General features: G+C 38.8%; 1 protein-coding gene across 3 annotated transcripts in view; it reads left to right on the forward strand.

Annotated features, from left to right (window-relative positions):
- mib2 (MIB E3 ubiquitin protein ligase 2) overlaps positions 1–25,257 on the forward strand; it is a 91,691-nt gene that overhangs the window by 3,833 nt on the left and 62,601 nt on the right. The window contains exon 1 of one of the 3 annotated variants that reach the window (XM_057858855.1): positions 15,226–15,732. The exons of the other annotated variants lie outside the window; for them this stretch is intronic. Coding sequence (XP_057714838.1) covers positions 15,702–15,732 — 31 coding nt within the window. The 5' untranslated portion in view covers positions 15,226–15,701. Of the gene's footprint in view, positions 1–15,225; positions 15,733–25,257 lie in introns of those variants that run through there. 3 annotated transcript variants of the gene reach the window in all.

Below are 25,257 nucleotides of genomic sequence, written 5' to 3' on the forward strand. Positions count from 1 at the left end.
TCGTGTATTAAGTGTGAAGTTTTTTTTTTTAATACTATAGATAGTTAATATTTTTATATGACAAAAATGGCAGATTTTCATTGATCTGAAATGTCCTCCACGCCCATCCTGTTTCTTTTTCACTGAGCACCCTTCCCACACAATCCAAAATAACAACACCCAAAGCTTCCTCCCCAAAATTGCCTTGCCCCTCCCCCTCCCTGTCTGCTCACTAGCAGGGCAGCGAATGGTGTCCCTGCAGGCTGTGAAATACGTACATCCTTATTGTGGTGTGTATGCGCCTCTGCATATTGATTTGTAAACAGTGAGTCAGTGACCAGAGCCAGTGTCCTCATATGATAGAATAAATCTTAAATCTTTTGATTGGTTGTACGTGAGATCAAACGATTATGGACCTGAATAAATACCCCCATCTCGTCCCTGGTCATCCTCTTCTATTGCTTCCATGGCTGTAACCCTTGCTGACAAAAAGCTGGACATCAATGGTGTCTTATATTCTGCTTCCATCTTGGATCCTCTCCAGTCACTCTGGTTTTGCGTATTTGCAAGACTGCATGAAACTGTATTATCATGTACCATGTTTTTCGGACTATAAGTCGCAGTTTTTTTCATAGTTTGGCAGAGCGTGCGTCTTATACTCTGGAGCGACTTATGTGTGATTATTTACAGTCGGGTCAGGCCGACTTCTCTCTCGCTAACGTTTTTTAAAATAAATATATATTCATGTATTTAAACTAAAACGATGTATGGATGTTAAATAAAAAAAATAATTTGGATAAAACAGAGAAGGCGCTGTGCATGCCTGCGCACGTGAACGCAGTGGCTCTCTTTTCAATCTTCCTCTCCCAGCACCCTGCAGCGCCCTCCGCGAGCATCCTGGTATTTCCTTTTCGATATGGAGCAGCTAGAGGAGTGAAAAACAAACTAAAGAAAGGGGAATTGAAAAGCAAAAATTTGGGTAGGAGTGGGATATGAAAAGGATTCAAATTGATTGTTGAAGGTGCTATACGGAAACCTGTGTCGGCTTCGCTGAATGTAAACAAATGTGGCACTTTGGTCTCATACGAGAAATATATTTAACAAACTTTTCCAGCGTTATTTCCTTGTTTAAATGCATTTATAATGATCATAAAAATATGTAGACTATTTAAACATTGAGAAAACTTGCGTTTTTTTTCTGCCAACTCGAGTAGATTAAAATAAATGTCAAATCCACTATCCGCCTGTTAGATCAGACACGCAAACATAAAAGATATAAATGTTTATTGACTATCCATCTTACAGTCTTGTTTAACTGGGTGAATTCGTTACAAAAGACAGGCTTTAATTTGTTATTATTATGCATATATGCACCTCATCGTCACAAACGTGATCACACAAAACGCAACCACGTATCGCATCCTTGCATTTCCTCCTCCTGAGTCCTCACAAATATAACATAAAATTTAGTTAATTTTTTTTCAGTCTCGGGCAAGCACATCAAGTTAATTGATCGGGCTTGGGCCGCGTCGGGCTTTAATACCCGCGGGCCGGTCGGGTCGGGCTGGATTTTTTAGGCCCGATCTAACTTCTACAGTCATGTTAAGTTAGCATACCGTACACCTATTCAGCCTGTTGTTCTCTATTGTATTTTAAATTGCCTTGAAAGATGACATGTCTGTCCTTGGTGCTGGATTCTATCAAATAAATTTCCCCCAAAAATGCGACTTATACTCCAATGCGACTTATATATGATTTTTTTCCCTTTTCATTGCGCATTTTTTGGCTGGTGCGACTTATACTTAGGTGCGACGTATAGTCCGAAAAATACGATATGTTGAAAACCGACCTCCTCGGCTTGTTCATTCATGGAGTGCGACATACCACATTTGTTTTTCTCATGTTTTTGTTGTACAGGGTGTCCATAAAGTCTCTTTACCATTTAAAAAAAATATTAAAAATGCAGTTGATTAGATATTTTATTCAGATTTGTTCTATTGTATTCAGTGTTTATTAAAGTTTTTTATTACACTGCATTTGTGTGTACCATTGTGTGTCAATTGATGCCGTTGCCACAATTGGTGAGGCTTTGCTACAGCGATGTTAGGTTTTGTGTTGGTTCACTCCTAGTGTGTTCCTGTGATTACCCATTGATTTCACCTGGTGCCTGCTCCTAGTGTATCAGCCAATCTGCATCCTTCTGTGTCACCCAACTGTTCCTTATTGTCTCGTTACCCCTTGTCTCTGTGTGTATATAAGCTCCCAGTTTCTTTTCACTCCTTGGTGCGTCATTTGCCACGTTTACATGGAGCCAAATATTCCAATTACAATCGGAATATTTGTTCAAACCGAATAAATGTGTTCCATATAAACACCTCATTCGGAATGAACAGGCCCAAACCGAATGGAATTTCATTCCGATTCACAGGGGTGGAATATTCCTTTTCCCAAACCGATTAGAAGTAAAATTATATCATGTAAACAGGGAAGCGGAATGGTGCCTGGTTGCGTTCTTTCTGCACATGCTTCGTACTGACGTGGTGATGTCACTTTGTGACGTAAGTAACGTCACTTGCAACATGGCTTCCAAGCACAGCGCACCTAATTGGAGTCCGGCGGAAAGATTGTATTTAATTCAAACTTTAAAAGAATTGAATATAATTGCTCGCTTGGACGGGCGTAAAACGAGGAACAGTGAAGTATTTAAAAAAGTTCACGAGAGGTTACACGAAGCCGGAATAGACCGGAGCGTTGACCAGATTAGAAACCGGTGGAAAACCGGCTACTACAAGGCAAAAGAGCAAAACAGCAGAAGCGGATACGACCCCACAAACACAACAAGTGGGTTAAAGTTAAAACAGCAGCACTCCGACGATCGATCTCCATGTTTTGCAACGTGACGCTTTGTTTTGATTAATCTGCGCATGTCAGACGGCAGTTGTCAAACGTCTTTTCGGAATAAAGGCAGTCACATGTAAATGCTGGATCGGAATAGATGAAGTGACATGTAAACAGCTGATCTGAAATTTCCCATTCGGAATGATTTGAATCGGTATGAATAAAAGTCAGCATGTAAACGTGGCTAGTGTCAATGCCCATGCACTCGTCAGCGTTTGTTCTCAACAGTTTTCACCATCCAAGTCCTTGTGTTCCTCACTAAGTTTTTGTTACCCAGTCTTTGGTTGGTAACAGTTTTGTTTGCCTGTTTTACTTTCTTTGGATCATCACAGCCTTTGTTGTGCACTTTGTTTTTGTTGGCTTTCATTATATCATTTTTTGCACTGCCGGTCTGCATCACCTCTTTTCCCGCAATTGGGTCCACACACCACCGAATTCCTGATAAGCGAACATGGCAAGAAATCGAGTACCGTCTTGATGTGCTTCGTGCAACTAAGGGTGCCCATGTAGAAGTGTATGAAAAGAGGTTAAAAAACTTCAATAAACACTGAATTAGGGCTGCAGCTATCGAATATTTTAGTAATCGAGTAATTGACTGAAAATTCTATCGATTAATCGAGTAATCGGATAAAACAAATATATTTTTGGGTGAAAAGCAATTATAAATATACATGAGAAAACAAGACATTTCATCTAATCTTGAACCATTTTCAGTCAATCAATGTCTTTATTTTCGATGTATGTTGTTGAAAACAGCCAACAATTGCATCTCAGATGTAACTAAAATAAAAAAATAAAAAAAAAGACTAATTCACTGCTTTCACTCAAAAAACCTTCAGATCTTATTAAAAAAAAAAAAAAAAAAAAGTGTATATATATATATATATATATATATATATATATACCTAAAAATGCCATTACGCTTGATAACACACATCACTTAAAAGTTAGGATTTTTTTCCCACGTGTTTCCATTGAATTTCTATTTGTGTCAAGCCATTTTTAAGTTCTAGTTAAGTTTTAAGTTAGTCTAAATTGTAAGTCCTGATAGGATTTTGAGTTTTTGCAGTGTTCAAAATAAATGTATGATTACAGGCTGTATTGGAGCACATTAGGGACCAGTGCTACTTGGTGTTTTATCCAGCAGTGACTACTGAGCTAAAATTGATAGTTAGCATTATTGAGTTTTTATTTTACACCCTCATCACTCCACATCGCTATGTTATGTTAAAGCCTGTATGTAAGACACGTTAGCCAAGCATCGACAGTGGTCATAATTAATAGAAACCTAGCCCTCCGCAGGGCTAACGTTACGTTAATCTTATTTATTAGCGCTTAGCGCTCTTTATTAGTGCTTAGCGCTCTACTGCTTTAAGATGGCGGCTGTTTACTAACGCTGCCCAGACGCGGCCGAGTCTGTCATTTCGCATCTTGTTCAACATACATGTGATCTCTATGAGACTCATCAGACACTACCTGCTACCAACTACCATCGTGCGGGCTAGTATTTAGCAACGTCGGCGTCGTTTTTAGCGGCTGTCGGCTGCAGTAAGTTTTTTTTCTCTTCTTCTTCTTCCTCTACATACGTGACATCAGCGCGCCCCGCATTAAAAGTAGTCCAAGCAAAACATGATGCTTAGAGCTGTCAAAATAAACGATTACTCGAGGTGAATAAAACTACTCGGATCAGTTTTTAAACTCGAGTTACTCGAGTTGCTCGAGTATTCGTTTCAGCTCTACACTGAATACAATAGAATAAATCTGAATAAAATATCTAATCAATTGTATTTTTACAAATTTTTTTGAAATGGTAAAGAGACTTTATGGACACCCTGTATTACATATTGCAGTTCCACAGGATACATACACACTGCAATTCTTACAGTGATATGAAAAAGTTTTGGGACCTCTTCATAATATTCAAGAGTTTCCTTTACAGGTGTTAGTTGAATCAGCAATTTCAATCAAATATTTCATATAGCAGACAAACACAGTAATATTTTAGTAGTGAAGAAAAGTTTATATTGTTGGACAGAGGTCTCCAAACAAGTTCTCAAGGATCGGTGTGGGTCCTGATTTTTGTTCCAACCAATCCAACACAGACAGCTTAACCAATGAGGTTTCTGTTAAAACAAGCATCACTTGACTGCAGTCAACTGATTATACTTGTAAAACACCAGATTGGTGAAAAGGTGTTGTGTTGTTTAGTTGAAATGAAATTCTGTATCCACTGCGGCCATGTGCAATAATTATTTAAAAAAAAAAAAAGCCATATGCAGAAATTTGTTCACCCTTTTTGTGTCTTGATTTGAATACCTTAACATTAGTTATTAGAACACAAATTTTATGGGTAAGCTCATTGACCTTTGACATACACAGGTCATCAGAGAGTGATTTGGGTGGCTATTTGCAAATATTTATCTTCTTTACATCTTCTCTGAAGAGTGCTATCATGGGAGCCTCCAAACCACTCTCAAATGACCTGAAAACAAAGATTGATCCACATCGTGGTTTAGAGGAAGGATACTAAAAGCTATCGCAGAGATTTCAGCTGTCAGTTTCCTTTATGAGGAACATAGTGAGGAAGTTTAAGACCACAGGCACACTTTAGTTAAGGCACGGAGTGACAAGCCAAGAAAAACCGAACTGAAAAAACTAAATGAGCAGAGGCAAAGGAGGTCGATAAATGTCAAACTCAACACGTAGACCAACTCCAAAGACCTGAGAACATGACATTGCTGCGGATGGTGTAATTGTGAATTGTTTATTCATTGGACTTTGCACAGGAAGAGATGCTGTATTGGAGAGTAATGCGGAAGAAGCCTTTACCACACACATGACAGAAACAGTCACATGAAGTATGCTAAAGCACATTTGGACAAGCCAGCTTCATTTTCGTATAAGGTACTGTGTGCTAACTAAATTAGAATTGAGTTATTGGGACCTAACAATGGATGGCAGGCATGGAGGATGAAGACGACAGTATTCCAAGACAATTTGTACACACAATAAAAATTGGTGGTGGTTCCAGCTTGCTGTGGGGCTGTGTGGTCAGTGCAGTACTGGCAACTTTTTAAAGTTGAAGGTCGCTTGGATTCTAGGTATTCAGTATGAGCACATTCCTGAGAACAATGTTCAAGAGTGACAACATTAAAGTTGCATTGAGGCTGGATACTCCAACAAGACCCTAAAGACCCTAGATACTAGCCTGGTACTCCAGACTCACCGCTGTTCCAGCTATTGAGTCTGGCCACCATTAAGCGGATAAAATTTCCAGGGCGGAGCAAACCACAGCAAACAGACAGCGGAGTGGACCAATCAGCGACGGGCGGGACGAGGGACTTGCGCGCGGAAGTAAACATACGAGGAGAGCGGAGTTTATTCAACATGGCTAGCGCGAGACAGACTGTTGTCAATGACTTGTGTCGATGTGTTTTTGGTAATTTAAAACTGATTTTACCGTGGATTGGAACATATTTTCGGCTCTCCCGTTCGCCATCTGTGTTGTTGTGGAGACGTCTTCCGACGAGGAAGAGTGACGTTGCTCGTTAAGAACACGTCACGCAAATAAACGAATCTGATTTGTCGATTGATTTTGTACTTGCTCGAGAGGCCGTTAATGGGCTGGGTCCCAGATTATACTCTCAGTGTTTGAAAAACACAGGGAGAACAGTCTGGCCGTGCCAGGCAACCTAGATACGGCTCAAAATATACAAAGGCATTCATGCAGAGGAAAAGGTACAATGTTCTGGAATGGCCGTTTCTTTCCCCAGACCTGAAGAGTATTGAGAACCTGCAGCGTGATTTAACATGGGCTGTCCATGCTCTGAAACCATCAAACCTGTCAAAACTGGACGTTTTGTGGAGGACTTTAGTCCAAGATACATTCAACCAGTATTTAGACCCTTATTGTTATTATTATTATGTTTAGAGATGTTTTTTTTTTTTTTTTTTGCAAAAGGAGTATCTACTATACAGTATATTGATGTAGTCTTCTTGCTGGGCTGCCCAAATGTATGCCCCTGGCTTGTTTTGTTTAAATAATCACAGCACACTTTCTGAACTATAAATGTTTTTCACTTCTCAAATAGTACTGTTTGTCTGCCATATGACATATTTAACTGAAATTGCTGATCCATAAGAGCAATTATTTATAAAGGAAAAAATTATCGGGGCGCCCATACTTTTTCATACTGTTTGAGAACCAGATAAATTCTTCACCAAGGGGGACCATAACTAGGGTTGGGCATCTTTTGAATTTGAAAGATTCTAGTTTCGATTTCAGTTTGGAACGATTCTTGATTCCGATTCTTTTAATAGGCATTAGTATAAATTCTTCTTCTGATTATAATTTGATGTAGATGAAGCAAAATAATGATTTTCTTATTTGTAAAACTGATTCGAAAACACGAGGCTTTCAATATTGTTGATTTTAACAGAGGCGGCAACGCGCTATGTAAAGTACAGAGATATAGATGCAGATGTAGATGCAGCTACATCAGCCCGACGAATAATACAACTTATTCTCGTACTATTAATTTAACATTTATTCTCTAACAGTGTTAACAGTACAACTGTTTGCCGCCTAAATCATTGCAGAAGACAGACTGAATTTTATTGTTTTACTTACCCTGCGCAGCATGTTAAATACGCGGCACTCAGTGACTTGTATTCCATGAAGCCAGAGGTTTTTAATCAAATTGGTCTTGCACCCACCTTTGCATGATATAGCTGTGTTGCAAATGTTGCACTGAGCTGACTGGTCATTTTTCTTTGTGAAGTTGAGCCAAACTTTTGAGCGCCGCCGCACAGTGTCAATGGTTGAAATCAAGATGCAATGCACAAACACACACTTCATGTGGCTTCTTCTTCGTGGTGTTTGGCAGCTATTTTACGGGCCGACGGTCAAGGCATCGAAACTTTGAATCAGAATAAAAAAATTTAAACGGGTCCGGGAGAATTGGAGTGTTAGTCCCGGATCCCTTCGATGCTCGATGCCCAAAGCTAACCATAACACAGGGGGAAAAATATCCCCAAAAGAAAAAGACAGCACATAGACAGTACCTCGGCATTTGCAATTCCGATAATTCTCATATATGACAGTGATATGTCATGTAATTCGTTACTCTGGTCACACAAAACCCAAAAACTCGTAATCTGGTACGTATTTAGACTTCACAGACTTCTTTATTTCGGCTTCCATTTGAACATGGTTACGTGAAACCTAACAATCTCGTCTTTAGCACCAAATCGCTGTGCCCCACACTGTAGGCACAGCCAATTAACTCCAACTGTTACAATCGTAGCTGATGTTACTGTTGAGCATTATTAATCCATTTACTTAATTTCATCATGCAGAATAGTAATGTCAAGTAGCAACAGCTTGAGGATATAAGGTAATAAGTTTCATGATATGCAGGCGTAATAACCTCCAGAGGTCTCGATTAATTCAGGCTTAACTAGTTTGCTAGAAATTGAAATAGAGATGCGGGAAAAGGAAGGTGCTGAACTACAGCATTTTGCAATACCCAAATATACTGTAGGTACAACAGTGACTTCTGGTGACTGAATGGTGAGACATGACCCAGTCTGGGGACGTTAGGAGGTAGATATATAGTTTTCTGGAAACCCTTCACATACCTTTTGTATTTGCTTTCTTCACCTGTCACAAAACTTATTTCATAGTTTCCATGCTCATATTTGTCAATAGTTACATTTGGTTTGTGCAATTATGTTTGACATTTACCCGTTCTGTTGTCATTTATGTTTTTTTTTCTTTTTTTTTTTAGCAAATCTGAAAATCACCTTGGCATTACGTTGTATTTGTGGAGTTTCTTGTTTGTGAAAGCGGAAGAAGTCTGGGGGGGAAAAAAAAGGTAATCCATGGTTGTTGACTTTAGTTTTTACTTAAGCTCAACTGCATTTTGATTAGGTTAAATAGGACGAGTGCCATGTCAATACCCCTCTTGTCATCAACCTATAAATGACAGGGTGATCCTCTGTGGGAAAGCCATTTGCCTCATTCAGATGTCTTAGAAATGATTCAACTCATCATGTTTTTAATCAAATTAAGCACCGTAATTTCCCGAATATAACTCACACTTTTTTCCCAAATCAACTTGTAAAATCATAATGCGCATTATACACGGGTACAGGGATGGAGACAGAAATATATATATATATATATATATATATATATATAAGACCGATTTTTTAAAAATATTTTTTTTTATTGACAGGGCCGTGTTGTGTTGAAGAAAACGTATGCAGCGATCAGTTGTCGACCATTACAGTACATAACGTCACCATTTTGTTTCGGTAATACTTCACTCTGATTGGTCGAATGATTTCGTCCGTGTTAAATTCTGCTTTTTTGACTCTTCATAAAGCACAGAATTTAGTTTCTTGAACTCGTTTGAGTCAATATTTATTGCAACTCGGCAACTTGGACCATAACAAATGTAACACAACACAGACTTCCTGTGTCCGTCAACTATATCTGTCCCTCGGGAAACTCAAAAATAACAATAGTACCTCTTTTTACAGTAGCGATGCGCTCGTTCCGATTTCCAACTTCGGTCCTCACTTTTATTTTACCGTATCAATCCATGGAAGAAACATTTATTCATCATGATGAAACGATCAAGTTATACAGCAGCCTTTAAAAGAAAAGTCATATCTGTTTTGTTTTTTCCTGGATTTTGGTAAATTGGAGAAGTTGTCAGATCATATTATTACCCTGCATATTGTCAGGTTACGGTAATGTTTTGAACTACCAATGTGCTTATGCTTGTGCTGTGTTTCACCAGTTAGTAAAATGACATTTCTGTGTCTGTACACGAGCTCTGTTTTCTTGTATTCTTCTATTTATTGGTGCTAAAATTAGGGTGCGCGTTATACACGGGTACAAGAATTTTCCCTGGGTTTTACAAATAAGTTTAGGGTGCTCGTTATACACGGGTGCGCGTTATTTTCGGGAAATTACGGTAAGCACTTTTATAACAAATGTATTTTTTTGCAATTTCCTCACTGTTGTACTACACCCTTTTGCGATTATAACATGCTTCAGATGCGAAACATAGCTCAATAGATTTCTAGCTGTAGTGCCCTTCCCCCCACCAGTTTCTCGTGTGCAAAGGCCTTATTTTCCTGAATAGATGTGTGTAACGTTATATTTTTAGTGTTGGTATCCTTTCAAGAAGGACGATTGAAACTAGGCCTGCAAGCAGGACTGAACGGGCCCTCGCAGTCTAGCGCAACTCAGACGTCACGCAACTCGGACAGTGTGCAGGTCAGGGTGGTGGCAGATCCTCCTCTCTAATCATCTCATTAGAACCTAACATGCTCGAAAGTCGCCTCTTTACATACACACACCTAAGAGATAAAAAACCCTATTGGAGAGAGTACTACAAAAAAGGAGCGAATAAAGGGTCGTCACGGCAACAGACAGAGACGTGTGGACATGGGCCATAAAATAAGTATTTCAAAAGGTCTTGAAACTATAATGACCAACCTGAAAAGAACTGGACTTATATTAGAAAAATGTGTGACTTTCTATTGCCACTAGTTGGCTCTGTAGGGTTGATGCAAATGACCCCTACAGGACCCTTCAGAGTATGACTCAACAAGCACGAGATGTTTGGCGCAGATATGTTGTAGTTACAAGTTATGACTGTTCAAAACTTGTGGTGAGACGAAATGGCTTCAGTCATTTTCACTTCTCCTGTTGGACTCTTCTGCTTCAACCAAACCTCAGTATTTTTCATCAGGCACCTGAACACATGTCTTATGGCTCCCCTGATGCAGGTTTCAGGTGAATATATTTTTTTTCCTTGGAGGAGGAGCCTGTTTAGAAAAAAAAGGCATTTCCTGTTCCCAATAAGGGGCACTCGGCCTAATGGGTAATGTTTCAATGCACTCGTGTTAAGGGTGGGATCCCACACATACATGCCAGATATGAAAATGATTGAACGTTGTGTCAAGGAGCTATTAGTCTTTGACTGAATTTGTCATTTTGCCGAAAAAATGGCCGACTTAGGTCCACGCCCAGGTCAGACTCGTGAATGAAAACGCACCATTTTGAAAATTTTAGATCTCCTACGTCTCCTGAATAGTCTCACCAATTTTGAAGATGATCCAACTAACTCCCTCTGTGACAAGGTCTCAAATGTGCACCCTGTTAATTGATAAAAATTCCACATTCGATCAAAATACCCAATTTCCTGTTGGGTTTGGAATATGGGTTTAAGAGACTTTTTGGAGCAGTTTTGCACAAGGTATCGACTCCCCAAATTTCATTGCTCTACATTAAAAAAACTTAATAGGAAACGCCTTTTTGAAAAATTCAAGGGGGCGCCACTGAGCCCTTTTGTTACATTTTTTTGTAACATCGCAAGATTATCGAAATCCACGCAAAGCCGCATGTATGTGCAAAATTTGGTGAGTTCGTGCATGTTCAGGCCTCCAAATGTAAACTGTACTACAAATGGCTAAAAATTTCACATTCGATCCAAAATACCCGATTTTATAATGGATTTGGAATATGGGTGCAAGAGACTTTTTGGAGCAGTTTTGCATAAGGTATAGACTCCCCAAATTTCATTGCTCTACGTTGAAAAAACCCAATAGGAAAGGCCTTTTTTAAAACTCCTTTCTGTCGCCACTAGTTGGCACTGTAGAGTTGATGCAAATGACCCCTACAAGACCCTTCAGGGTATGACTCTCAACAAGCACGAGAAGTTTGGCGCGGATATGTTGTATATCTGCTGAGTTATGACTGTTCAAAGTTTTTTGCGAGGCAAATTGTTGACGGTCATTTTCACTTTCCTGTTTGGATCCCTCCGCTTCAACGAAACCTCAATATTTTACATCAGACACCTGAACACAGGTCTTAGGGTACCCCTGATGCAGGTTTGAGGTCAACAGATTTTTTTCCCTTGGAGGAGAAACCTGTCTCGTAAAAAAAGGCATTTCCTGTTCTCACTAGGGGGCACTAGGCCTAATGGGTAATATTTCAATGCACTCGTGTTAAGGGTGGGATACCGCACATACTTGCCAGATATGAAAAAGATTGAACGTTGTGTCAAGGAACTATTAGTCATTTACTGAATTTGTCATTTTGCCAAAAAAATGGCCGACTTTGGCACCATGCCCAGGTCAGACCCGTGAATGAAAACGCACCATTTTAAAAACTTAAGCTCTCATATGTCTCCTGAACATTCTCACCAATTTTGAAGATGATCCAACTAACTCCCTCGGCGAAAAGGTCTCAAATGTGCACCCTGTAAATCGATAAAAATTTCATATTCGATCCAAAATAACCGATTTCCTGTTGGGTTTGGAATATGGGTGTAAATGCTTTTTTGGAGCGGTTTTGGACAAGGTATAGACTCCCCAAATTTCATCGCTCTACGCTGACAGACCCTAATGTTATAGGCCAATTTTAAAATTTCAAGGGGGCGCTACTGAGCCATTTTGTTACATTTTTTTGCAACGTTGCAACATTATCGAAATTTACAATTTTCCGCACATATGTGCAAATTTTGGTGACTTTTCGTGCATGTTCAGGCCTCCATTTAAAATGCTATTTCTTTAAAGTCTGTCCCCTAAAGCTCCCATTTTGCAGTAGCTGCTCAGCTCACGCGTTCGTAAACAAACACGTTCCACCGCTCAAAGCTGTGCCAACTGCACAGATACCAAGAATTTCTAACCCTCTCCCCAGTTTGAAACCTGCCAAAAGTTTCATGTTTGGAACTGGGAAGCTGACAGGTATCCATCATTAACAACACCCTGTTGACAAGGGAGGCATGCGACTGAAATGGTAATGTTCTGTTTTTTATCGCCTTTTGAATAGCCTTTTGATTGCTATTAGAAGATTTACCGTTTCTGTTCAAATCAACTGAATGGTTGTCTGAATACGCAAAGCTGCAATGGCTGTGTTAACATGTACTTTCCGCCTCCCAAATAAATCTCAGTCGCGCTGGTTGAAGACAGTGTAAAGGAGGCGCCCCTGTTACATAATACCTCAGCACTTTCGAGAAACACTGAGTTCAGTGTAAACATGTAAAGTGGCAACATGACGGTGTCATATTAATGGTGGAGTAGCACAATGCTTTTGTCAAAAATGCTCGTGTGTACTAAACAAGTATTGGAAGTGAAGACTACTCCAAAGTTTTTCAAATATCTTATCTCGAGCTGAAATGAATACTCGAGTAACTCCAGTTTAAAAACTGAACCAAGTAATTTTATTCGCTTCGAGGAATCGTTTAATTTTGCCAGCTCTAAGCATCATGTTTTGCCCGGACTACTTTTAATGTGGGACTTGCGCAGACGTCACTTGCGGAGAGGAAGAAGCAATAATACCTGACTGTAGCCGACAGCTGCTACAAACTATGACAACATTGCTAAAAACTACGCCCGCATGATGCTACGGTGGTAGCAGGTAGCATCTGATGCGTCTCATAGATATTGCATGTATATAGAACTAGATGCGAAATGACAGACTTGGCAGCGTTAGTAAACAGCCGCCATCTTAAAGCAGTAGACTTCACAGCGCTGATAAATAAGATTAAAGTTACTGTCCCTTGCTCACGTAAAGTTAGCCCTGCGGTCGGCTAGGTTTTTATTAATTATGATTACTGTCGATGCGTGGCTAACGTTTTTTACATACAGGCTTTATTTAATCTTTAAAAACATAGCGCTGTAGAGTGATGAGGGGGTAAGATAAAAACATAATAAAGCTGTCAATTTTAACTCAGTAATCATTGCTGGATAAAACACCAAGTAGCACTGGTCTCAAATGTGCTTCAATACAGCAGGTATCATACATTTATTTTGAACATTGTAAAAATTCAAAATCCTTTCAGGACTTGCTGTTTAGACTCACTTAAAACTTAACTAGAACTTTAAAATTGCTTGACACAAATGGAAATTCAATTGGAACACGCAGGAAAGATACCTAAGTTTTAAGTGATGTTTGTTATCAAGCGTAATGATATTTTTAGGTAAGAAATAAGATTTTTTAAAAATATAAAATCAATCTAGAAGTTTCTTGAGTGAAAGCAGTGAATTATAATTTTTTTTTTTCTAGTTATATCTGCGATGCAATTGGCTGTTTTCAACGATCTACATCGAAAATCAAGACATTGATTGACTGAAAATGGTTCAATATTAGATGAAATGTCTTGCTTTCTCATGTATATTTATAAGTGGTCTTTACCTAAAAAAAAATATATATTTTATCCAATTACTCAATAGAATTTTCAGTCGAATACTCGATTACTAAAATATTCGTAAGCTGCAGCCCTAATCTCATCAGAATTGTAAACAACTGAAAGAGGTTGTGGTGAAATCAAGACTTTGTTTGTGAATTAAATGAGTCACACGCACTTAATGCAGTTCTTGGAAGCTAATTATTACACACGTTCTATTTTACGTTAGTGCCAGTTTAGAGTGTTAGGATGTGAGTGATGTGAAAGTTTCATTTATACAATGATATGACTCATTATCACATCCTAATCATTAGAGGTGTGCGAAATTTCCGATTTTTAGATTATTTGCGATTCGGCCGTGGAAGATTCGAAAACGATTCACAAACATCCAAATTCCAATTATTGAATTATACCAGGTAAAGCAGAAATAAAACACAGTCAGCACTGTCCTCGGGATGCAATGAAGAACAGACCGAGAGTAAATATCATGTTCAACTCATGCCGCTAGATAAAAAAAAAACAACAATAATACCCGACTGCGGCCGACTTCGGTAGATATCACATATATGTAGAAATACATGCGAAATGAAAGATAACGGCGGTGCCGTTAGAACATATACAGAGAACTAGATGTGAAATGACAGACTTGCCGGCGCTAGTAAACAGCTGCCATCTTAAAGCAGTAGACTTCTCTAGAAGGCTCTGTTGTAGCGAATCGAATTAACTTTTTATGTAAAATACCCCTAAATCGGCAAAATCTTTACTCGAAACTATTTTTAAGTGATGAAAGGGTTTTAAAACTTTCACATGTCGAGAGTAGACAGAAGGGAAATTATGGAATAACGGGAGCAATTTTAACAACTTAAACGGTTGAGTCACAACATTAAATCAATTGAATGTAGTTTAAAGCTGCTGATACAGAATTGGGACTTCAGTAATTTATTTTCTGTTTTTAACTGTTAAATCGATACTGAAATAGTAGTTTGGTTTAGCCTGAGAGGATTTTTGAACAATTTTGGAACTAATGTACAAAACATTAAAAGGGGGGGGGGCTTGTTATGTGCATCACTAATCAATTTGTAATCGAATCGGAGCCTCTGAATCAGAACTGAATCGTTAGGTGCCCAAAGATTCCCACCTCTACTAATCATCTTCTTAAACTCCCTGTAATTTTATTTTTCGAAGTACATTTCTTTAGATGAGAGTTGAATGTGCAACGACCAGAATATGACTCGACATTGATTGGGAAACAAGAAGAGATCATAGAGTGACATGGCAAGTAGCAAGCAGACCTGTGAAACAGTCTCTTTGTGTGACCAGCGCACTTAATTACATTATCTCACTAAACGAGCCTGGCTTTTATTGATTAGATGTCAGTCTTGTGATGTCCTTGAGTAACTGTCGGTGGAGGGGAAAAAACGGAGAGAGAAAAGTGCGTGTTCCAAAAACAAAGGGCAAGGTTCACAACAAACCAAATACAAAGTATGTGCCAGAGATGGCCCCCGCCCCATTAGTGAGATGACTGCATACTGCATAGTGCTCTCATAGTCCTGTCTGCTGTCCTACCTGGATTAAACGGCATTCTCATTGCGCATCGGAATCCAACTGCCTGACATGTTCAAAAGTGGCCTGAAGATCATGGGGAGTGAGTATTACAATTTTTACCAAGCAAACATGCTCTCTTTCTTATCAAAGGTTGATAACCTTTGCTAAAATGGGATTTGCTTTTCAAGTCTTGAAAGTCTGCTGCAGTCCAACGACTTGGAAAATGTTGACATACAGTATTTGGACATTTCAGTGCAGCTTGAAATAGGGAGTGCCGAGTCTTATTTTAGCCCTGTCACCCCTGTGAAGAAATGTTTTCAAATGTGTTATTTACTCAGGGCCTGTATTGATTTTTCTCAAAGTCCTTTGGCCACCAGGCAATTCTGACATAAACTAGTTCTAGCAGCTTTTTTTTTTTTTTTAACCCTTGTAAAGTGTGCTAAAAATTTTTGCAAGTGGATCAAATTTGATATGTGATTTAACTGAAACCCGAACTGAACCTGAAAATACTAAACCTTAGGAGTATATTGTTTTTGGGTCAAGATTAACCCATTTTCAAGTTTGGGTATGTAAAAAGTAAAAATGCACGATAATATCGGTTACCGATAATTATCGGCCGATAATGGCAATTATAATATCACGCAGATAATCCAGATAAAAAAAAAAAAAAAAAATTCAACTGATAATGCAATCCGATAATTATATACTTGATTTAGCCTCCAAATGTGCGCAACCGAAGCAGTTTTGTCCACTTATCCGCCGCCTCCTCAACCCCTCCTCTCTCTGAAGCCCCTGAGGGAGGTGGGGTTGAGGAGTATGGCGTCATAGAGTAGGCGGCGTTACACAACAGGGTTGAGGCGATATCATGGCGGCTCTCACTAGCGTGGGTTGATTTTTCCGTGTGTGAAACAAACAACGCTATCGCCATCTGCAAAACATGCACTGCAGAAGTTCCACGAGGCGGAAAGAAAGCGTCCTCATTCAACACCGCTAACCCAGCAGCCATTTAAAATTGCATCACAAAGATTTTTTAAACGAATACGAGGCTGCTGCTAGCGCGAATGCTAAAGCTAAACACACATAAACTAAGCTAAACTAGGGTGTCAGGGTGTCAGGCTTGTGACGATAGAGAGGCGCTGTGGCCTTCCCAGAGTCTGGTTGTTTGGGAATGCAGCCCAAAGCGGGTGGAAAACTCCATCTAAGGCTAAACACCGGCACGAGACAGATAGTCGATAAGTAGCCGTCAACGGAGCCCGCCTCTCTGGCCGGTCCGGCAGGCGGGCCAAGCCCGGTTCCCCGGCAGCGGGACTTCCGGCGAACACCCCGGCTCTTCGAGCGTTCCCCCACGGTGTGCGGGGCGCGAGGCGCGAGGCGCGAGCCTCCGTCCGGAGCAGAGCCATGCCCCCAAAAAGCCGCGGCGAGCCGGCCGGGGCGGGCAGATATTCGTTATGAACGTAGCTGCCGCTGCCACTCATCTCCGGTTCAACTCATCAAGCACTACGGTGGCCGGACAGACTGAAGGGCACAGGCGGGAGGGGATGCAGGACGAGAGATGTTTTTTTAGTGACCGGAGAGCCCAAGCCCCGGATAAAAAAAATAATGCGGTTTATACGACCATCATTCTTCGTGAAAAACATGCCGATTACATAAGTTTCACCACGGACATTTGGACGAGTGATGTCAAGTAAGCATGCTTATCATGACGGCACAGTGGTTAGATGATAATCGTAACATGCACCAAACCACACAAAGATGTCATCCAGTCAGTAATGCATTCAGTAAGCTGTAAATTTATGACGTATTAATCAGATCGTTCTTCTTAAATCTAGTCAAATAATTTTCCCCATCTTGTTTTGAGTGTTAAAGACTAGTTAACAGATGAATGCACCAGATTATTCCACTTACTTGAAGTAAATATTGCCATTTGTTCTTATTAAACCCATACATCTAAAAAAAAAAAAAAAAAAAAAATTGCTTTCAAATAATGTTTTGAACCATACCTATTCTTGAATAAAGAACATTTCTGACAAGTTTTTTTTAGGATTAAGTATAATAATTTATTGCTTAAAATAAAGCCATTAAGATTATTTTCAGCTAGCTATTTTTCTTCAAAAAATCTGAGTGAAATACTAGTATACTTGAAGTGCTGGCAGATAATTTCACTTTATTTCCAATAGATTTACACTGAAAACAAGAGAATTTGACTAGTTTGAAGGAGGTGTGTTTTTGCAGTGTAGTAATGTTATATGTTAGGAATGGCTTACTTTTAAAGGCATTTTTGTGCAACGTAGGTGTTAACTCTGTAAGTAATTGTTGCCAAAAGTTTACCATTACACAATGTCAGACAATGTGTCTTTATTTAGATGTTGGCGTTTACTACTTATTCACATTTGATGTTGAAAAAAAAAGAGCAATAAATTATATTTTTGCACAGTAATATTTTCTCTTTTGTGTACTTTAAAATTTTACATAAATCTTTTGATATAATTATCGGCTTGACATTATCGGTTATTGGTTGGAACGAGGAGGAAATGATCGGTTATCGGTATCGGTTAAAAAATGTATTATCGTGCATCACTGGTAAAAAGTACCATTGATTTTTGCAGAACCCAACTTGAAAACGGGTCAGTTTTGATCCAAACACATTACAAGGGTTAAACCTTCAAAGGTTTGGGTAATAATACAAAAAAAAGATTATGTACACAATTGTGGACACCACCGCCCTTCTCATCACACCATAGGACATGGTTCCAGTAATCAATGTACTTTGTTGACATGTCTTCAGCAAACTGTTTGTGGGCTCTCTTGTGTACCGTCTTCAGAAGAGGCTTCCTCCTGGAGTGACTGTCATGCACACCAATTTGATGTAGAGTGCGGGGTATGGTCTGAGCACTAACAGGCTGACCCCCCCCACCTCTTCAATCAGTCACATGACATTTTGGAGGGAAAATGACAAGCATTACTCAATTTGGACATTTAGGGATGTACGTAGTTCCCATGCGGTGTACTCACACCAAGGGGTTCAGATATTAATGGCTATATTTTGAGTTATTTTGAGGGGAAAATAAATTAACTCAATTATACAAGCTGCACACAGACTACTTTTCATTGTGTCATTTTGTCAGTGTTGTCCCATGAAAAGATATACTTAAATACTAGTATCTGAAGAAATGCGAGGGGTGTACTCACTTTTGTGATACACTGTATATATACAATATATGAAAGAATACTTTCAAAAAAAAAAAAATGAAATAACAATTTGACTATGGCCTTAATGACATCATCTTTCTTTTTATTTCATAATATTTTACTCATGGCCTGGCAATGACAATGATGGATATGCAATTCATTTGAACTGGGAAGACTGGCTGTGAATGCTCATGTTTCAGTGCCATTGATAGCACTAAATGCCAGTTCATTTTGACTGGGAGGGATGGCGGCAATAATTGGTTACCAGCCTTTCCCAATCAAAATGGATTGGACATTGAGTGCCACTAGTGGTAGCCAATGAGTTAAATGAGGACATTTGTGCAGATTGCAATGGTTTTACATGCAGCAGGAGTGATATTGTATAAAAACAACTGGGTGAATGTGTAGAAAACAGCCTTGTGCTTCAAGCAAGCACACACGTGATGTTGATTCATTTTCCATTTTGGTGCAGCTCACTGATTGCTATCTCTGTGCTAAGCCAGGGCTGCTGGTGGCTTGTGTCAAGAATGACAAACATGCCATATATCTTCTCATTGTGTGCTGCACCACGTGCTGTTTAACAAAAAGTTGCCTGACATACAGTAAATGGTGGGGACGCGAGTGTCGTCTTAGTGCTGACATCCTTCCCAAGAACCTCACTGACATGAGAGAGACAGCAATTGACAGTTCAAGTTTTACTACTACCACTTCTCCCACTTGTCCATTTGTTGTTTACATTTATTGCGTAAATTAATTTGGTGTGTGTCCAAATCCCAAAATAGCGATATGCTTTCAATTTTGGTTGACTGCGTGTAAATAAAGGGTCTTTATTTTTTATGACAGATTTTCAGCTTTTCAAATTAATAGTTGATTCAATCTGTTGGTGGTGTATATATTGATTTGGGTTAATGGGCAATTGAAGAAAACACTCAAGTTTCAGGTAATAAGGCCCAAAACAGAATTTAAGATCACTTTATAATTAATGTAAAATATTATAAATTTGACACTCTGACAACACAGTTGTGACCTAACTCTGCCAAATATGAATGATTCATTGTATATGTAATTGGAGCTTTCAAAATGAGGTGATCACAAAATTGACAGCTCGTTTTGATAACGATATAATCATTTAGAGCCATTGTCAAAGTTAAAATGACCCAAATCCTCTTTTTTCAGTCTTTTACAGTCAACTACTGATGTCTGTGGTCCTCAGTGAAAAATGGCTGGGTATTGTTATACTTAATCAAAATGATAAATTTACAAACCTTTTTGATTTGGATAACAATGATATATTCCAGTATATTTTCCCGTTTCTTTTGTCTTGCTGTTTTCTAACATTAGGTTACCGAATCAGTAACCAAGAAGGTCTCAGTTTCCAAAAGATCAATAAGTATAGGCACTTCTTGTGTGAAATTGCTTATTTTGTACTATTTAATCATTACGTAATAAGCAATAAACAACAATGGTTAAAGAACAGTAACTGGGGAATAATAATTTTGTAATAAATAAATTTATTAATATTATTAATATTATATTAATTATTAATATTAAATACATTTTAAACCAAATTTTTATCTGATTATTCGATAAAATGATTGATAAAATAATTGATTCTAAAATATTCAATCGTGCCAACCCTATGTAAAATAAGGCTTCAAAATCAAGAAGGAAAATAAAACTCAAACTGTTTTCCCTACTATGACTTACTGTGGGCATGTCCACTCAAGGTGCTATAATCTCGCCCTTCTCAACTGTCAACTGTCAATGAAATACCTCTGCTCGAACTTGAAAAAAAAAATCTTACATTTTTTCATATGCTTAATTATAACATGTTTGAGCTAGATTTTGGTAATGTGAATGAACACCTGTGTCCGTCTTGTTGATTGTGTGTGGAGGAGGTTGATGCTGTCCTCCTCCGTGGTTGAAGCATGGAATGACAGAAGTCACTCCATCTGCTGTTGAAGCCGGAGATCCGTAATCCTCCCACCTTTTCTTGAACCTTGGATCGTAAACAGCGACATCTTTATCAACATAGATCAACTCTGCCTGATTCTCCTCACAGAAGCTGAACTGATTGCTCAGGATTAACTGCTGGGTTCTTATAACAATGATGGAACCTACATAGACAAGAAAAATAGGTTGAAGGTTTTCCTCCAGTTTTTCACCGAGATTTAAAACCACAGTAATTGAATCAATTCACGTTCAAATGATCACAGTCATCCGATAGTAAATTTCAAATTTTTATTTATTTACTTATTCAAGGGGGGAAGGGTTGGTTAGAGATAAAGGTTATAATATTAAGTTGGAAGATTGCTGACATTCTCAATGTTTCTCATCTGTCATACTTGGAGTTAAATTCTTCAATTCTCTATATGCCAAGGGATGGGCTGAATCCTTGTTATACTGTCATGCGTGATGAGATTATTATTGTTATTATTATTATTATTTTTTTTTTTCGAGGATATTTGTGGTGGTTCCACCGGGACTCCCTGAAAGCCACAATAGTAAATGTGCTGTGTTTCAACATTGTTGTCATCTACCCATTCTATCCATAGTACCTTTTAAAAGTCTTAGTCGAAAACAGATCGTATATGTAAACTTGATACTCCAGTGCTATGAAAATGTATTTTCCCACATTTTAATTTTATTTTTTAAGCACTTTTCCCACTTCAATGTCAAGGATTGCACTGATGTAAAAAGCAGACCACGATAACCCACAGAAACATAAAATGAATTTTTAAATGTTAATTTTTACTTATCAAGGGAAAAAGCTATTAAAAACTATGAAAAAGTGTTTGACCTACTTTCTGAATCGTGAATTTGCTAGATCCCCCAAGAATATGCGATTGCTGAATTTACCGCAGCTTTCAAATTTCAGCAATGTCCGTGGATATCAAAAAAGTTCGTGGAATACAGGGCCAGGTGCAGAATATTACATTTACCTGTGTTTGTCATCACAGCCGCTAGATGTCGCGTTTAAATAGCACCTACCACACCCAGAAAAGAAAGGGCATTTTATTGTCTGATCGAATGTTTAGATTTTTCCCATCATTCTGCAGTGGTTAAACAAGTAGAGAATTTTTACATAATTATTGCTTAAATCTACTTTATTACTGGTCATTAGAGGTAGGGATGTCCCTGATCTGATAACATGATCTGAAATCTGGCAGATTGGGCCATTTTTCAGAGGATCAGAATCAAGTGAAAAGGATCGGGTTTTTAAAGGTAACCACGGACAGAAAGACTTGTAGTTCTCAAAAGATAAATGTTAGTATGAGTTACAGTAATTCAATATTCAAACCCTCTTAATGTTTTCGTTTTTATGAAATTTGAAAAATTAGTTTAACTAGTAGGTCGCCATTGCTGTGGATGACGCAATGCACTCTGGGCGGTGACATCACTGGGCAGCGCTGCCGTTCTTAAGCAGAGTCACTCACTCGTTTGCTACATAAACATGTCGTTGGTTCTGCCCTTCCAATTTGAACCCGAGCGACAGAGCAGGACAGCACTGTCGATATTTCACAAAACGCGCAACAAAAGCAATTCAATGAATGTCTCCAGCGGGATTCGAACCCGAGATTCTGTGCGATCGACGAGCCGAAGATCACGGGACTTTACTTCAGCGGGAGATTGGGGTCATGATTTTCTTTATCAAGCAATCGCAACCCACATGCGTTGTCTGTCTGTGCGGTAAAACCTGAAAGGGAAACACAACTGAAAAGAAAGAGCCGCTGGCCTAACCACGAAATTAGAAAATGCGGTTCACTTCAGACAGCAAGCAGACAACAATAACATAGGGATTGCGTAAAAGTGTATATTGAACACACAAAAAAACACGTGATCGTGAAAAGGGAGACACAAAAACGGGTCCATGACAGTAGGTCGGAATCAATAAAAAATAAAACCCAAGGAAAAACCGCGGTTAGAGGCAGACAAAAGAAAAAAACAAGGCAATGATGCAACTGGCAACTAATTGATATACAAATAGTCAAAAAGCAGCAAGTCAATATTTCTGCAAGCCGCCTAGGATCGGTTTAAAGACACTGCTGATGAGCTGGAATTGGATGCAGGTACGACATCGGGAACAAATGCCACCTCTCCGTAACAAAACAATCTGACCAGCAGCAGAATGTGACAAAATCATGCCTGTCGTCATACTAGCTTCGCTTGCTAGCTAACACAGCTATTCTCCTAGTCCAGGCCAACTGCGTCATCACCCCCACCGTGCATTGCGTGCGTAAAACATGGCGCCCTTCGCTGGTCAAAAAATGTACTAATATTATAAGTTTTTTTTTAATCAATTGCAGTAATATATGTGTTTCTAACAACATTTTAGTAAAAGAGAACTATAAGTCTTTAAATCCGAGGTTCCTTTTAATTAAACATTTTTTTGAATGTATGTTTTAAGGAAGGAAAAGCGGCATGGAAAATGAATGAATGTTTTAAGGAATAAAAAGTTACAAAATAATCCAGAAATTCATTGGCATCGCCCCCCCCAAAAAACTTAAAATATATACGTTTTATACTCCGCAACACTCCCGGAAAAAGCGGAAGACAAAGAACTGTAACTGTAACTTTTGTTTGTTGGGGGGAAAAAAACATACTTTTTTTTTTTTTTACGTGGTCGGGACCAAAATTAGGTGACTCGGTCTCGGGTGCAAAACTATGCAATTAGGAAATCCCTAATTATTATTGGTTGTATTTTTCATTGCCCATAGGAAAAAAACTTTCAAGCAGTGGAATCGAGAATTGCTCTCTGCAAAATCAAGATTATTCTGCACATATTTTGGAAAGTGGCGTTCATTTTCACTGACCACACCCAAGTCTGAATACCCCTAGATCTGTTTAATCAATAACTTAAATATAGCTTAAATGGGCAAATAGATTTCAAGCGTCTTAATGCCACAATACAAAATTCATGTAAAGTTGAGATATAAGTGACATATTTAAGTTTGTAGGGGGTTACAAAGCCATTTCTAATCCATGGTGGGGGCCATTATCCAACGGTGATGAACACTTCTAGTCTGTAGCAAGACATGGCTCTAAAACACATTAATCAAGTCAATTTATGAATAGCTTTAAAAATACCAAAACAAAGCTTTTTGAGTGGTCCAAGTCCAGTCTAGAATCTGAGGTAAATCTGTGGCATAACCTTAAAAAGCAGTTTATGCTCATTGAACCCTCAAATATCAAGTGTGTCCAGTGTCATTAAAAAAAACGGGGGCAAAATAATTTTTTATGGCACTTTTAATTTGTTCTGAGACAAAGACTCAGTCCATTTCTCAACAGGAAATTATTTTTTTCCTCTGTCATCCTGTCACCTTGAAAGCTAAATTAAGCCTGCCGTTTCCTTTTTAAAAGCATGAACACTTAGATCTGAGAGCTTCTCACTTGAAGCTTGATGTTAGTGTTTCTGCGCACAGAAAAGCTTGAAACAACGGAACAAATGGTGTTTCTTGATTACTTCCCAAATTCAGTCAGGAGTCTGTTCCTGGTGTGAAGAGTGTTCAAACGTACAGTGACCATCTGTGATATTTGAGTTGAGTCAAAATGCTATTACTAATAAAGGGACTGAAGATTGGCATATGTGTTATCATGCCATGCAGGGCAAAAATGGCTCATGTAGTTCACGTGTTCTTTTTCTCAAGAGGAGGATGCATCTCTGTGGTTTGGACCAAAACTTGTTGTGTGGGAGTCCTCGCTTGACTAGAGTGTGGCTTTTACTTGTCCATGCCAGTACAGGCTTTATCTTTTTATGTGCATGGCTGCAATTCTTCTTCATCACGTGCACACAATGACGGAACAGCACAGTGGGTGGCTTGTTTGAAGGGTAGGGTTGTTGGATGTTTAAAAAAAAATTTTTTTTTTGGTGACTTCTTCAAGAAAGCTCTTGGATACATGATGGATGTTTCAAGTTAGTGATGGTGTTTTTAATCTCATTCTCTTTGAATGACTAGCGTTGACAAATGAAGCTGTCATTTTTAGACAAGCAATTGTGGTTAAGTGTTTTTGGCAGACGTTTTAATTTTTGTCTTAGTCGTTTGGACGATAATACTTATTAGTCTTAGTCATATTTTAGCCATCTCAAAATGTGTCTAGTTTTTGTTGGCGAAAACTCAAGACCAATTTCGTGTAGTTTTAGTCGACGTTTACTCCAAAAATAAAGGTTTGCGAATACAGCGCTACCTCGACATACTATCGCTTTGACACACGATCTTTTTGACATCTGACGTAAAATTTGACTCGCCATTTGTTCCTACATCCAACGACATGCTCGAAAGACGACAATTTATGACAGCGCCGCAGTTTCTTTGTTTTGACGGAAGACTGATGCAGGGTGGATTTTCTTGTGAGAGAAAACACTGGTTCCAAGGTCAGTGCAGGTGGTGAAAAAGACTCTTACCATTGAAATGAAGATGGAAATGACAGAAAAATA

The sequence above is a fragment of the Corythoichthys intestinalis genome, chromosome 2, assembly GCF_030265065.1.
Source record: "Corythoichthys intestinalis isolate RoL2023-P3 chromosome 2, ASM3026506v1, whole genome shotgun sequence".
Lineage (NCBI taxonomy): Eukaryota > Metazoa > Chordata > Actinopteri > Syngnathiformes > Syngnathidae > Corythoichthys > Corythoichthys intestinalis.